Source organism: Rhinichthys klamathensis, unplaced genomic scaffold, assembly GCF_029890125.1.
Source record: "Rhinichthys klamathensis goyatoka isolate OS25496 unplaced genomic scaffold, OSU_Roscu_1.1 h1tg000035l_1, whole genome shotgun sequence".
In the NCBI taxonomy this organism is placed as follows: Eukaryota; Metazoa; Chordata; class Actinopteri; order Cypriniformes; family Leuciscidae; genus Rhinichthys; species Rhinichthys klamathensis.
In genome coordinates this window covers 1,615,333-1,632,500 of record NW_026606583.1, presented here as the reverse complement: position 1 = coordinate 1,632,500, position 17,168 = coordinate 1,615,333, and the positions used below count along the sequence as shown (strand labels likewise).

Genomic DNA, 17,168 nt, shown 5'->3' with positions numbered 1-17,168 from the left:
CTTCCTGTTGGGCTGGGGTAAAAAGTAAGAGCATGAAGTATATATGAACCGATGAGATCTATATGTGTACTGAGTTTCATATTATTACATGCAAGCGTGTTTGATTTATGGACCAAGTGTTCAAACCACGTTCCAGGGGGCGCTGTCGAGCCCCCCTGCCACGCCCGGGTACCAGCTTCAGCCCGGCCCTGATGGCCGCGGGTTCTGAGATGTGTGCAAAGTTTCAAGAGTTTTCGAGCACGTTAAGGCCCCCAAAAGTGTCCAAAAGGTAGTAAAATAATAATAATAATAATAATAATAATAAATAAATATAGCTGCGAGCAGCGATTACGGGCCCAAGCCGGTGGCACCGCAACCCCGGTGCCTTTAGTAACCTAAAGGCACCAGAGTGGCGGTGCCGCCGGCTTTGGCCCTTCATCGCTGCTCGCAGCTATATTTATATATATATATATATATATATATATATATATATATATATATATATATAAACAAGCCGGTGGCACCGCCACCCTGGTGCCTTAAGGGTTACTGTGCATGACGGGTAATAACTTAACCCCGCTTTGACTGTTGAGAAGATGTGTGCTGTAGAGCTTGCATTGGTGTGGGCTCTGCAAAAGTGTGCATTGAGGGCACATATCATATGCGTGAGCAAACTTCTGAATCCTAAAATGAAAAATGAGACACCCTACGGTCTCATGGACTTAATGGACACATGAAATAAGTACACAAGATTGAAAGTTATATGAAGTGTGCCAACACAGAATATTACTTGCCTGATCTGATTAGAAAAAATTGTTTTTGTGTGTGTGTGTGTGTGTGTGTGTGTGTGTGTGTGTGTGTGTGTGTGTGTGTGTGTGTGTGTGTGTGTGTGTGTGTGTGTGTGTGTGTGTGTGTGTGTGTGAGAGACGTGATTGAACAATGTAGACATAAAAACATACTCCGTCCTTTTGTTCATACAGGACATTATTCAAACTGCAAACTGTTTACTTATATTTGTGTACAATCGCAATAAAACACAACATTGTGCTTTTGTCAAACTGTAAACTACAAATGTCACCCAACCAAAATCTCTTACACACACACACGCGCACACACACACACACACACATACACGTAGTTTAAAAGCAAAAAAAAATCTTTTGGACATTCAGCATATTGCATTGGTTTTCATTTCTTGTTCTCGAACAGAGCCCTAATCTGTTTATTTTTTCAGTTACACATTCTACATTGATTAAAAAAGAAAAATCAAATGTGTTTTTATTATATACAGAAATAAATAATCTATCATTCAGATGAGAATAAAGTTAGTGTTAGTTTAAATGTTAAGGAAAACAAATATATGATCTGATATATAGCACATTCATTTAAAATTCATTCAGGTTCAATTACCAAACATACAAATCTTAATGTAATTTAAAGCAAACAATACATTTAAAATATATGGGTTGTATGCCTATTTTTTTATTTAAAAAGATATATATCCAAAAAGACAAGGCCTAAACTTTAACAAGGGTTAAACAATCACTGTAACAGACGCAATCACACACACACACACACACACACACAAACACACAAGTCAAATCACTTACATTTTAGATGCAATATTGACTTTTTTCTGTTTCAGCAGCGAAAATAGTTCAACAAAGATCACAGCAGAACCATCGAGCATCTCACAGCAACGCGTTCTCATTACTGAATGATTCAGCATTTTGAACGAATCGGTTGACTCAAAGATTCAATGACCAATCCATAATCTGTCTCATTCATGAATGACTCAACCGTTCGAACGAATTGTTTGAACGAATGAATCAATGACTCGCTCATTAAGACGGTCGCCTGGCGACACCTAATGACGGTTTAGTGTTATGTTTAAAAGTATCATTCTTCCCAACGATTTTTAATTGACTTATATTTAAAACAATCTCATAACATTTTTTAATGCATTGTTATTTTTCAGTGTAAACGATTTAATTTGATCAGCCCTACCTAGGGTAAAAGCCATATAGTGTCTTATCATTCTAAATAATTGAATTTATTGATCAAATTTACAAATTAAAAATGAAAGATGAAGCATACATTTAATAAGACTGGACCGGGGTGCCCTGCATATATTACAATTTGCAGATTTAAATATACCATTGCCCCCCACCGTCAATTTGATGTGTGTGTTTGTGTGTGTGTGTGTGTGTGTGTTTAATAAAATCATTTAGTCACTACAATTAAAACCTGAACGGGTTTGCTTACTAAATTGTGAGCTGAACGAAAGTTGCAGCAAAGATCAGCAACCGGAGTCAAATTTCATTAATCACGAGTTGAGAGTGAGCGTCTCTCTCTGCTGTGTTATGCTGCATCACACGGGCATTCATAACGCTGCGCGTCCACGACGATGAGCGAGCAGAACAGAGTGAACGTTTTGTAGTTCATTCCTACTTCCATAGGAATTCCCTCGAGCGCTCTGCACGCACCACCATTATCAATGTCCGTGTGGACGTCCGCGATCGAACAGTGGAAACATTGGCTACTCCGTCATTTTATTCAAGAAGATCATTCAAACTGCAAAGTGTTTACTTATTTTTGGATACTCGCAATCAAACACAACATTGTGATTTTGTAAAATACATTCAAGAAATCCGCCCCCGAAATGGGGCTTCTTTTAAAATGAAACGAAAATGCTCACAGCTGCACGTCTTGTGGAGACGTCCGTTACTTTCGCTTTCAAGTTAGCGACTTTAAAGCCCCCAGCGGAGTCACGGTGGGAAAATATTCCCATAGTAGCATCGCTACAATTTAATACAATTGGCCTACCTGATTTTGAACACAAGAGGGCAGTAAAGCACTGTGAATGATTTTTATTTTTTTATTTTTTTGGCTAAACAACCATTCTGGCTGTTTTTAAACTTAAACATAAATCTTAAATTGAAAAAAAGGAATACAATGGGTTTAGTTCTAATATTAGTATAATTTTATAGAAAAATAAATGGTGTATAATTACATTTTAGAAAGATATGAGACATTTCCTGATTCTCTTTTTGACATAATCCCTCGCCATAGCAAAACCGTTTGAGATATTCAATATCCGTTCACAATTTAGCATCTTTAATGTATTTTCATCAAGTTGAAAAAGTTTTGTAACTGTAGATGAAAGTAACCCCCCCCCCCCACCCACTTTTGTCACAAAAGGTGGCGCTACTGAGCCCCTGCACCACGCCCGTTTCTGAAACTTTGCACATGTCTACTGGCTAATAAATGTGATCTGTCTGTCGAGTTTCATGCAATTTTAAGCAATTTCAGGCATGCTAAGAGTCTCAAAAGCATCCAAAAAGAATATTAAAGTTTGATGCGTTGCCATGGCAACAGTATCTAAGATATCAATAATCCTTTCACAGGTCTACATCTGGCGAGTGTCTACATTATACACATCAAGTTTGAAGCAAATCGGGTAAAAATAAGAGGGTGATTTCAAAGCATTTTGAAAGTGACACACTTCCTGCTGCCAGTTGGTGGCGCTATAACTTTGACTCACAATAGTCACATCCATGTGATCGGCTTCTTACAGCGAACACACTGTTGAAGTTTCATCAAGATCAGTTAATGTATGCAGAAGTTATAACACACTTCCTGTTTCCATTATTCGCCATAAATTCGTTTCCTCGTCACGGCCAAACCGTTCGAGATATCAGAAATCCCCTGGCAATTTTTCATCCTCAATGTCTTGACATCATGCTGACCGAGTTTCGTTGCGATTGGTTGAATTCTCTAGGAGGAGTATATCGAATTCCAGGGGCATACGCTTCCAAACAAACCATAATAGCCGACTTCCTGTTGGGCTGGGGTAAAAAGTAAAAGTACAAAGGATATATAAATCGATGAGATCTATATGTGTACCGAGTTTCATATTATTACATGCAAGCGTGTTTGATTTATGGACCAAGTTTTCGGACCCCGTTCCAGGGGGCGCTGTCGAGCCCCCCTGCCACGCCCGGGTACCAGCTTCAGCCCGGCCCTGATGGCCACGGGTTCTGACCAGTGTGCAAAGTTTCAAGAGTTTTCGTGCACGTTAAGAGCCCCAAAAGTGCCCGAATAGTCGATAAAATAATAATAATAATAATAATAATAATAAATATATATATATATATATATATAAATATAGCTGCGAGCAGCGATTACGGGCCCAAGCCGGTGGCACCGCAACCCCGGTGCCTTTAGTTACCTAAAGGCACCGGGGTGGCGGTGCCGCCGGCTTTGGCCCTTCATCGCTGCTCGCAGCTATATTTATATATATATATATATATATATATATATATATATATATAAAAAGCCGGTGGCACCGCCACCCTGGTGCCTTTAGGGTTATTGTGCACGACGTGACACAAAATATCTGCTCGCTATCTGCCGAACGGCTCTGGTAGAAATAGTGCGCTCTGGTTGGTCTGGATTATTCGGGATTTTTTATTTTATACAGAAATAAGTTATTTATAATTCAGATGAGAATAAAGTTAGTGTTGATTAAAATGAAGGAAAACAAATATATTTATCTGAAATATAGCACATTAGTTTTAAATTTATTTAGGTTCAATTACCAAACATACAATCTTAATTTAATTTAAAGCAAACAATACATTTAAAATATATGGCGTGTATGCACTTTTTTTTTTATAAAAAAAAAAAGATATATATCCAAAAAGACAAGGCCTTAAAGGGTTAAACTCTTGTCACTGTAACAGACACAATCTCTCTCTCTCTCACACACACACACACACACACACACACACACGTCAAGTCACTTACATTTTAGATGCAATATTGAATAAGCAGAAAAATTGGAATTTTCTGCTCTGAAAATATAAATAAGCTTAAAAATTGAATAAGCACTTTGAATATTCTAAACAGAATAAGCACTGGTCGCTAATGTATAAGTACTAGTACTTAATGGAATAGATACTAGTATCTAAAAAATAAGTACTAGTAGCATGAAAATAGAGACTAGTAGGTTAAAATGATTAAATGTTAAAACGGCTTGCCATATTGGCTCAGAGAGAGAGAGAGAGAGAGAGAGAGAGAGAGAGAGAGAGAGAGAGAGAGAGAGAGAGAGAGAGAGAGAAAATTACCTTTTAGATACTAGTACATATTAATAGATACTAGTATTTAGGCTCTAGATCCACTCCGAAAGTCACTTCGTGATCATTTAACCGCTTCATTTGAGAAAAACTATCATTATGACATAAACAAACAAACTCAAAATGTCTTCACGGCAACCCGTCAAAATAAAAGTTCGGTTTAACTTGACAGAAATATATTACCGGTGTACAGTAGAATTTAGATATGTCCCAATGTAATAATACTAACACTAATCCAAATAAATTATCATCAAAACTGAATTTAAGGAATAATCCATGTTTTAATTTTAACAGTAAAGCTCATTGTGCAGCACGTTATTTGACAAAAAGTTTATTTAATTTCATATGATTAAAATTGATGATAAATGATAAAATTTGTGTTTTATGTCTTCATTTTATTACCAGAAAAAACACAACACAGAATTAGTGTGACATTTTTTTTCATATATTTTTTTAAATGTTGTATACATTTAATGATTCATAATACACTATTTCAATTAATTAGACATGCTTTTTGATTGCTAAAAAATTTACACCACGTATTCGTAATACACCTGCTCCGCAACACTAGCAGTTCCCCCAATCCCCCACCCCCCCCTGAAAAAAAATCCTAGGGGAAACACTGGGCATTCATAACGGTGCGCGTCCATGGCGACGAGCGAGCAGAGCTGAGCGAACGTTTAGTTAATTTATTCATTCGAGCGCTCTGCAAGCGCCACCATTATCAATGTGGACGTCCGTATTTAAAAGCTCTCGATCCTCAGTCACATACCAAATATGTATATAATTTTGAACACAAGAGGGCAGTATGGCCCTATGTATGAGTTGGTGTTTAAACTAAACTATCACTCAAAGAGCCCCTTCCCCCTTCCCCCTTCCCCCCACAGACACACACACACACACACAAACAGAATGGCAGGGGGACAAGAAATCCATTCAAACTACAATATCTGACTTTCTGTTGCTCTGAGCTAATGACTTTAAATTAGAAAGTCGATTGGCTTGATGAGAACAATATGTGTGGCAAGTTTTGTAACTGTAGGTAAAACGAGCAAAGTTATAACACACTTTATGTGTCCTTTTTTAGTCATAAAATTAATTTCCTCGCCACGGCCAAACCGTTCGAGATATCAAAAATCCCTCCGGAATTTAGCATCATCAATGTCTTGACGTCATGCTGACCGAGTTTGCTTGAAATCCGATCAATTCCCAAGGAGAATTAAATAGAATTTCAGGGGTATGCGTTTCCAAACAAACCATGATAGCCGGCTTCCTGTTGGGATGTCGTAAAACTTAGAGCACGAAAGTTGTTCAACCCAATGAGATCTATAAGTGTACCGAGTTTCATATTATTACATGCAAGTGTCTTTGATTTATGGACAAGTGTTCGAATCCCAGTCCAGGGGGCGCTGTCGGTCCGCCCTGCCACGCCCGGGTACCAGCTTCAGTCCGGCCCTGATGGCCACGGGTTCTGACCCGTGTGCAAAGTTTCAAGAGTTTTAGAGGATGTTAAGGGCCCCAAAAGCCCCCAAAACCTTGATCAACAATAATTAAAAGCTTTGTCACTCAAACAGACACATCCCCCTCCCCCCACAGACACAGAGGTATGCAGAGAGAGGGAGAGAGTGACAGAGATTACTCCAAAACATCCCATTCAAACCAAAATATCTGACTTCCTGTTGTTCGGAACCAAAATCTGTAAATTAGAAAGTTGTCCGGCTTGATCTGAACAATATGCCTACCGAGTTTTAAGATTGCAGGTAAAACTATGAAACTAACCCTCTCACTTTTGTCAAAAGGTGGCGCTACTGAGTCCCTGCACCACGCCCGTTCCTGAAACTTTGCACATGTCTACTGGCTAATATATGTGACATGTCTGTCGAGTTTCATGCAATTTCAAGCATGCCAAGAGTCTCAAAAGCCTCAAAAATGAATTTTGAAGTTTGATGTGTTGCCACGGTAACAGTATCAAAGATATCAAGAATCCATTCACAGGTCTACATCTGGCGTATGTTTACATTATAGTAGTGAAGTTTGAAGCAAATCGGGTAAAAATAAGAGGGTGCTTTCAAAGCATTTTGAAAGTGACACACTTCCTGCTGCCAGTTGGTGGCGCTATAACTTTGACTCACAAAAGTCACATCCATGTGATCGGCCTCTTACAGCGAACACACTGCTGAAGTTTCATCAAGATCAGTTAATGTATGTAGAAGTTATAACACACTTCCTGTTTCACGTTTCTCGCCATAATTTCGTTTCCTCGCCACGGCCAAACCGTTCGAGATATCAAAAATCCCCTCGCAATTTTTCATCCTCAATGTCTTGACTTCATGCTGACCGAGTTTCGTGGCATTTCTTTGAATTCTCTAGGAGAAGTACTTTAAATTCCATTGCATGCGTTTTACAAACAACCCTAAATAGCCGACTTCCTGTTGGGCTGGGGTAAAAAGTAAGAGCATGAAGTATATATGAACCGATGAGATCTATATGTGTACCGAGTTTCATATTCTTACATACAAGCGTGTTTGATTTATGGACCAAGTTTTCGGAGCCCATTCCAGGGGGCGCTGTCGAGCCCCCCTGCCACGCCCGGGTACCATCTTCACCCCGACCCTGATGGCCGCGGGTTCTGACCCGTGTGCAAAGTTTCAAGAGTTTTCGTGCACGTTAAGAGTCCCAAAAGTGCCCGAATAGTCGTAAGAAAAATAAAAGAGGAGAAAAAAAAAAAAAATAATCCTAAGGAAAACAATAGGGCCTTCGCCTTTTCAAGGCTTGGGCCCTAATAATAATAATAATAATAATAATCCTAAGGAAAACAATAGGGCCTTCGCCTTTTCAAGGCTTGGGCCCTAATAATCCTTAGGAAAACAATAGGGCCTTCGCCTTTTCAAGGCTTGGGCCCTAATAAATAATAATCCTTAGGAAAACAATAGGGCCTTCGCCTTTTCAAGGCTTGGGCCCTAATAATAATCCTTAGGAAAACAATAGGGCCTTCGCCTTTTCAAGGCTTGGGCCCTAATAATAATCCTTAGGAAAACAATAGGGCCTTCGCCTTTTCAAGGCTTGGGCCCTAATAATAATAATAATAATAATAATAATAAATAATAATCCTTAGGAAAACAATAGGGCCTTCGCCTTTTCAAGGCTTGGGCCCTAATGAATGCTTTTAAAGGTGAATTGGTTCATGATGACTACACTACAAGTCTGAAGAAAACGAGAAGCACGACCATGCAAAATTCACTGCCATGATGCCATTCTGTTGTCAGTGGTTGCTACGGTGTTCTGTGTGTGTGTGTGTGTTTTAGTGCATTGTTATGCAGTTGCTGGGGTGTTGTGTGTATTGCTAAGTGGTTACTACTGGCCCTTAAAGAGTACACCCCCAAGTCTCTGATATTCTGATTCTTCAAATCCCTAAGTATAATTTTTTTTTAACGCAAGTACATAGTTAATGACACCTGTGGGCCATCATTTTTGTAACTGTTACACTGGCATATTAATGATGTCTTGTATTTTGTACTTGAAAGTAGGGGTGTAATGGTACACAAAAATGACGTATCGAAGACATGCTATGTTTTTGGTACAGCAGGAGGAGAAAAAACATAAAATTGCTTATTTTTTCCTATGTATCTAAAAAAGTCTTTCAAAAGTCTTACAATTCAGTTGCAGCTGTTTTGAAATCTTTTGGGGGCAAAATATTTAGCTAAATTAATATTTTAGAATTATCGCACTCCCTGCGCACCGGTGCTCCTTCAGTGAAGTCTGTGAAGTTTACTCACGTGCCGTCAGCAGTATGAGCCTTTTTGCAAAATGGAAATACGCATGTAACATTTACAGATAAGAATACAACCGTAAAACAGGTCTCAGATACATATCTGACAGGAGGGCAAGCCTCTTTAAAATCTTAGGATTTAGTTTGGATCTATGGAAGCCCATTTCGGCCACATAAGAAAAAAAATCATGCTTTTCAAAACCATGATTATGAGATAAAAAGTCAAAATTATGACACACTAAGTCATATTTATGAATCACAATTATGACATCAACCTCCAGTTTCACAGACAAGGCTTAAGCTAGTCCCAGACTAAAAGGCATGTTTGAGCTGTTTAACTGAAAGCAACTTGCACTGATATATCTTACAATATGTCAGTGCCATTGTTTTGTCTCGAGATGCTTACCAGTAATGTTTTTTTTTTTTTCTACGGCATGTTTTTAAAAGCTACTTTAATGTCCTAATTAAACTAAGGCCTAATCCTGGCTTAATCTAAACCCTGTTTGTGAAACCAGGCCTAAAAATCTAAATTATGACTTAGTACACATGACTTCTTTTTATATCATAATTATGACTTAGTATTTCATATCTCATAATTTCAACTTTATCTTATAATAGGTCTTTATCACACTTCCGTGTTTGAAAGCGGAGGCTTCAAATAGGAGTGTAAAAAAAACTTCCGCTGAAGCCTGTATCAATGCCCGTGGGATTGTTGTAAAATTCAAAACAGATACTTCTCAAAGACACCAACCATATTCACAGTCATCATATTCCGAGGCATATTTCGTGATTTAAAGGGGAGTACAAGCCATACTGTATGTGTAATACTTCAGAGTCTGATCACCTTATTTTATTACAGAACTGCAAGAATATAATCCAAACAACATATCACATTAAAGACTAATTAGAATTAGACAAAGCTTAAAATATTAATTACGACTTGTATTGAAAACTTGTAGTTCACCTTTACTTTACAATGCAATCATCAACAATTAGATCAGTTTGAAGATAAGTAAAGTTAAGTTTATTAGTATGATCAAATAAATTAGTTTAATTTTATTCTCAAAACTGGCATCCGTCCATTGACAATAATGCAGGCGGAAATTCATTTACACTAGACCTATTGTCGCCATTATGTTCAGTTTAGCTTTAGTTTAATTTTAATGCAGACTTTTAGTATGTTTTTGTTATTTTGTTTAGTATGTGTTTGTTCAGGATTGTGCCAGATATTTTATATATTTTTTACAAATTAATATATTTTGTAATTTGTGTGAATCACAAAATCACCACAACCACGTAAACTCCTTGAATCCAGTCAAATTTTGAGTGTGTGTATTTCAAGTTCAAGTGGGACAAAAGTCCTTAGGTATTGGGCCACTCCAAAGAACACTCAATTTTTCACATAAAAAAAAAAAAAAAAAATTCGGGTAAAAAAAAGGGTGAGGACAATGCTGCCATTGCTCAGTACACATGTGTACCGAACCGGAAGACCCATACTGAAAACGTTTGGTAGGAATAATATAGTCATATTTGACACCTAGTAGTGTGGATGCAGAATCATGCAAAGATAAAATTTTCAATGCTTAGTGCATTGTAGAAATGTCCTATTTGCAGTCAGGCATCTTTAGTGAATGGTTACAAACCATGAATTGATACTTTTTAGTATTTCTTTATGTGTAAAACATTTCAGAGAGGGAAAATTACTGAGTAGGCTATACCTTGATTTTTTGGGTTTTTCCCAGAAAGTGTGTGTAGTACCTCTGTTTGTGCATTAATGCTTGAAGAACCTTATCTCTGTCCCCTGGCTGAATCTCTCTTTTGCTAACTAGGGTATCCACAATCTTCTCAATAATACTGGAAAGCATCTTCTCCTCTCTGTCCAGCATCACCACACCTGATCCAAGCAAAACACATGAAAAATAATTCAATGCAAAGGAAAGATTAAGGCAAAAGAGAGGATGAGGGCTTTCCACAATAAACATAGACACTATGGCCAAAGCTGAGGGGCACAGGTTGAGCAGGTTTTACGGAACACTTACTATCTACTACCATCTCATCTGAGCATGTGCAGTGAAGTTACATTCTTCCTCATATTCCAGTCAGGACAGGACTGAGACTAGAATGTGAGTGCAAGTTAATCCTTGGAAACACGTCCATAACTCTCAATTATGAATCATTACCAAACATAAATGACCATAATTCTTAATATATTAGTAGAGTAGCTTTATGTACATCAACAAAATTATCCGTTAATCATTATATGATGTAATACTTTTTTAAACAATTTTTTATTAAACACGTTCACTTATTTTTACTGCAAGCTACTGTAAAATGACAGCTAAATAAAATAATGTGCTTCATATATCAATTATTTTAAGAAGCACTGCAATAAATACTTTTACATTGTTACAAGGAATTTCTATTGCAAATAAATGCTGTTCTTTTGAACTTTATATTCATCAAATATTCCTGAAAAAAAGACATCAAGGTTTCCACAAAAATGTCAACATTGATAATAATAAGAAATGTTTATTAAACACCAAATCAGCATATTAGAATGATAATTTCTGAAGGATCATGTGACACTGAAGACTGAAGTAATGGCTGCTGGAAATTCAGCTTTGCCATTACAGAAATAAATTGCATTTTAAAATATATTATAAACAAAAACATTTAATAATAATATTTCACAATACTACTGTTTTTACTGTATTTTTGATCAAATAAATGCAGGCTTGGTGAGCAAGATACTTCTTTTAAAACATTAAAAAACTCTTACCAGCCCCAAACTTTTAAACAGTAGTGTATAATAATGTATAATAGCAATTACTATTATATAATGTTTGGTAGAGTGAGGAAAAATGTGAAGTGATTTGAATTGAACTTAACGTAAATTAAATGAATTATATGAACTACTAAGAGGTGAGCTGAGGGTTGACCCCAGTCACTCCCTCACCCGTGTTCATTGTCCTGCGTAACTGCACCAGGCTCTTGAAGGTGAGGTAGGAGATGTGGGACGGACCCCAGCGGCCCGCCTCAACATCATAGGTTTCTTCATAGCCCATCCATCTGCCCGTCTCCCGCCAATAGCTCTGCTGCTCTGGGTTCTTCACTGACTCGTTCATCTCCACATAAGTCTGACCACAGATAACAATAAAACGACACAATAAACGGCTCTGCTAACTATCATACATAGGTACGCTAAACATCACAATGAATTTAAAGCATGGCATATTGAGTAATAATGGGTCATTCACAGTTCAATAAAACAATACTGAATATTTTACATAAAAACGTTAATCAACTTTCATGCCATTTTCCATCCACAAATGTACCAAGACTCACACAAATTCTTAAGGATTGGCGCTGGGTAGATTACTGACAAATTGTAGTCTATTAAGGAATACAAATTATATGATTAAAATTGTAGTTATTAATCTAATCTATTACATTACACATTTAAGGTAATATAATCTATTTTGATTACTTTTAACCTAACTTGTTATAACATCGATTTGAATAGTATAATCTTATATGATAGGTATTTTTTTTAGAAATGAAAATGTAAAAGATAAAAAAGAATAATAAGACAGAATAAATGAATTCTGAATAAGTAACTGTAGTCTAATTATGAGTGTTTTAAAACGTAATATAATCTAAATACAAGTATTTACTTTTTGGAATCTGATTACGTAATCTAGATAACATGTATTCAGTTACAATCCAGCAACTAAGAATAGTGATTAAAGAACAAAAATAATAAAAAAATAGCCTCGAGCAGCAATTATTATGGTTCAACGCTTTAAGGCCTCTAAGCACATTCGTAAAAAGGTTTTATTTAGCAAGCATGTAACCACTTAGATCATACATGGAACAGACCATTAACAGCCAATACAGGCAAATTGCTAATAGTTTTTTAACAGTTATTGAGGTTGTTCTACTATAAGGTATGAATGCTGTGGGCATGTGCGAAAAATCGCTTGGTATACAATCCTTTACGCATGTGAAAAATCCTAAGGTGGCCCTGGTGGTTGATTTCTTTCGAATTTCTTCACAGGCCTCTAGGGTCATGAGTCAAACAGGCCCAGCGAGTTTCGTTCCGATCGGCATCCGTTAATAACCTTGTCTGACGGCCATTCAAACTTCATTGGCCAACGGAGGCCGTGTTTTTCGAGATACACTAATGTCCTTGTAGTAGACAATCGCGGCACCTTGGACATACACACAGCATGCCGGTTTTCAAGTCAATCAGACTGACTGTTGCGTAGCTATAGCCGTTTAAATACAATTTATTGTCATACATTTTTTTTTATGATAGACAGACATTTTCTCCCTCTGACAAGACAAAAAATAATTGTTTAATAAACCTGCTCAGGCCAAAACCCACCAAACTGTAGGAATGACATACATATATATTTTTAGATTATTAATCACAAGTAGATTGCATGAATTTAGGTTCTTATACTGCAAATTGTTTGTTTTGAAGGTTTTGGCAGGTAACTGATTTTTTTATATCAATGAATGAGTTTTAAATTAACATGTTACTACATTAGGTTAGACCAGCGCATGTCATTTAAAGGGTCAGATCAAATAGGAATGCAGCACATCCTGTATGGAAAAACTGCATGTTATTACTTTTTAGTGAATTGAAACAGTGAGATGTCATATAACATCCTTCTTGTTCTACTGGTTGTTATAGTTCAAAGCAGAGATGTAGACAACTTAAACATGATGGCGGGACCTCTGGTATGACTGTATTTGTGTGTGTGTTTCCTGGCCAGTGATGACTGATAAATGAAAGCTCATGTTTACCCTCAAAACATCAGGAGTGTGAGTGGCACAAGGCAGACTGCAAATGTGGAAACTAAGTAAATTAACAGGAAGTCATATTAGGATCATGATGAACTGTAAGGAATTGGAATTTGGATTTATGTGTGCCACTGCTTACCAGACAGTGTTCTTGGTTTTGATATTCACATTCAGAGCAGCTAGAAACAATGTTAGGGGTTATGCATTACAAACAACGTGAGTTACATAATCAGATTACTTTTGTAAAATAACTAGTAAAGTAACGCATTACTTTTAAATTTGTTTGTAAACTTATTTGTAACTTTTTCAAATAAGCAATGCAAGTTTTGCCATTTATTGACTGACACACCTCTCCTAACCCCATGTTGAGAGAAATGGAGAGATGTTGTGTGCGCTGTGTAAATATAGATTGAAATTGTAGTTCTAGACTAAATGTGAGCATTCATTTACTCATCTCACTTGCTAAAAAACAGATTCAGTATTCCTCAAAATGTATAAAAACAGTAAAATGCAAACTCAGAATTCACAAACCAGCAATTATTAAATTTGTTAAATAACACAAATATACTTTATGGATTTAATCTCACTTTATTAACCGATGACATTGCTGCTGGAATGATCCAATTCAACCATACCAATAAGGAAAATTACTTTAGATTAACTGTTTTTAGATTAATTTAGGTTTTTTTTTATTAAGTAAGAGGCAATGTCCGAAATTGCCCTCTATATACCCTTAAATAAGTATTCAGTATTTGAAGGGACAGCCAGTTGTAGTGGTGTATGAAACCATAGTGGACGTTATTGAGCGCACTCATTCAATCCCACAATGCACCGCAATATCGAGTGTACTTCCCATGTACTCTTAGAGAATACCCATAAAGCACGGTGATGGTCGCGCCGAAAGAATTCCCGCGTCTTGCCAGAAAATGGTGCACGCAGCTGAATCATCCATCCATCCATTTTCCAAACCGCTGGTCCAATGTGGCAACAGCGTAATATCATACAGGTATAAATTCCCTTTTAATTGATTATTAAATTGTTTAATGAAGGTTTTTTACATGCTAGTTTTCATGATAGAGTTCAAGATGCATCTTTTCTTACATGATTGATTATTACTATGATTATTAAACTGCAAGCACAAGCTATGCAAATGCGGCAGGCCTTCCTGCGCACTCAGTGCCCGAGTTCACTCACTCGTTTTCATCAACTCCTTCAAGTGGACTATATTAGTGGAGTAATGTAGGGTATAGTGAATGAGGGTATAAGGGGCGATTTCGAACACAGCCAGAGTCTTGAACTTTCTTCTCTTATGTCCTGTTCTTCTGCAATCCAGATTGACAGAACACAGCTGAACGGTTTGTTTGAGCTGTGCCCTCTACTGTACAGGCATGTATTTGCAGTACAAAATAAACTGTTTATTGACTTCTGTTGTTAAAGGCTTAAAATTATGGGTCCCACTTTATATTAAGTGTCCTTAACCTGTACTTACATCAAAAAATAAGTACAATGTCCTTTTTGTTTTCATATTGTATTGCAAAACACTTTTGCTGCTATTGAGGTGGGATACGGGTACGGTTAGGACAGGTTTGGTGGTATGGGTAGGATTAAAGGTGGGTTAAGGTGTAAGGGAAGGCGCAACAGCGTAATTACAGAAATGAATTACAGCTGTAATCACATGCAGGTATTTAAGAAAATATAAGAATAACTGTTTGGGGTTAGTGTTGACCCTTGTACATAAGAAGTGTGTAAATAAAGTATTGCATGAGACTAATCATTTGAGCTCATGCAACAATTTTTGCTATTGTTTTTGTGCTCAAAACTGTATAGCAATTATAAGTATTGTTCCATTCACTTCAACATCCAATGAACAATTCATTGTAAAATTGAAATATTGATTTTTTTATTTTATTTAATTGCATTTTCTATTTTGAATAGAATGTTTCAAATATTTGATAAATATCTATAGCAGTAAACCCCAGTTTAAAACAAATTAAATGAAAAGTTAAAACATGACATGTAAAACAATTAAATTACAGTTAAAAACCAATTGGGACATTAATTGCACTTACCTTAGATTTCTGACCCTACGGCTCAAGCAATATTCTCTGTCACAGACCCTCACAAAAGTGCGCAGACCTTTATAAAGTCTGTGTACACCTGCAGCTATCAGACACACCTCTACACACACACTCCTATACATACAGAGTTAAAAAAAAGTCTTCATCATCAGATCATCATGTAAAAAAAAGCAGATCATCATGTAAAATCTTGTGGGTACATACCGTGACCCCTAAAAAAGTAATTGGACACTGAAGGTACTTCATACAGTATAACATCATAATATCCAAATATCATTGCATTAGAAAACAAAATATCGTTGAAAAATGACAAAAAAAGGTGAAGTTAATAGTTAAAAAACAGCATTGTCACTTTTTAGATATTTTCAAAGTATACATATACACTTTTTATAAATATCTGGGGTCGTTTTATATACATGTTTAGATTTGACTTTGAACACAAAAAAGTATTCAAATGTATCCATATCTCCCTTTTTCTTTTTCTAAATCACACACAAACACATCCAAGACGATGTGTTCTTGGACTCACCCATAATATTGATGCAGTAAACAGTATGTCTTGATAACTGTGCACTGGTTGAAAAAAATCCAGTGTATGTGTGTGTGTGTGTGTTCTCTGTATCTTATCATACTTTTAGAGCCAGTGTCACCTACACACACTCTAGTGACACTAGTTTCCTCTCACCTTCAACATCTCTACGAACAGTGCACCGCCTGAGGAAGATTCCCCTCCGCTTCATTTCTTGTCCCATATTTTGGTCCATGAAGGCTCACAGGGTCAAGACTCAGGTCATAGCGTCCAATATGAACTGGGCAGGCCTGCGTGAAGCCAAATAAGAATGTTGTAAGCGTCAAATACAGTTCTGCTTTAGCAAAAAAAAGTTTTTACACAATTTCTTTTTTTTTTTTTACAATACTATTAGTTTAACATTTTTATCCGCATTTGTAATGTATATTTTGCCTGAGTAATTGAACATATATTATTCACTTTAATGACTTGTTTTGAAAAGTGGAAATTGGTAATCATTAAGAATGAGCAGGTATATCATCACTTTTGTACATTTTATTCATGAATTTTGTATTGTGTTTGAGTTTAGAAACCGTTTGGTTTGGGTAATTTTGATTTATATCAGGCTTTATTAAAACATTCATCTTTCTGTTATATTTCTGTTAATCAAAGCACAATCACGTTCTTTATTAGATTTATCTTGGTCCCACTACCACTCTCAAAAATAATTATTTCATTTCTGACCTAGAAACTCTATACATGCCCATTGCTGTTCTGCATTCTGTGTTTGTGTGAGCAATTTCCACCACAAACAAAAGTCATGTTGGAAAATATTTGTGAAAAAATGAAACAGCATCGCACTTCAACTAGGGATGAAGCAGGTGATA

General features: G+C 36.5%; 1 protein-coding gene across 2 annotated transcripts in view; it reads right to left on the bottom strand.

Moving 5' to 3' along the window:
* Nucleotides 1-16,565, bottom strand: part of slc4a1b (solute carrier family 4 member 1b (Diego blood group)) — a 113,582-nt gene extending 97,017 nt beyond the window's left edge. Inside the window, exons 1-3 of one of the 2 annotated variants that reach the window (XM_056245828.1) lie at nucleotides 16,459-16,565; nucleotides 11,843-12,023; nucleotides 10,645-10,780 (exon numbers count right to left, since the gene is read on the bottom strand). In XM_056245828.1, the coding sequence (XP_056101803.1) occupies nucleotides 10,645-10,780; nucleotides 11,843-12,023; nucleotides 16,459-16,467 (326 nt within the window). In that variant the 5' untranslated portion in view covers nucleotides 16,468-16,565. Of the gene's footprint in view, nucleotides 1-10,644; nucleotides 10,781-11,842; nucleotides 12,024-15,764; nucleotides 15,784-16,458 lie in introns of those variants that run through there. The other variant, XM_056245829.1, reaches the window with a different exon arrangement.
* Nucleotides 16,566-17,168: the final 603 nt, after the last annotated feature.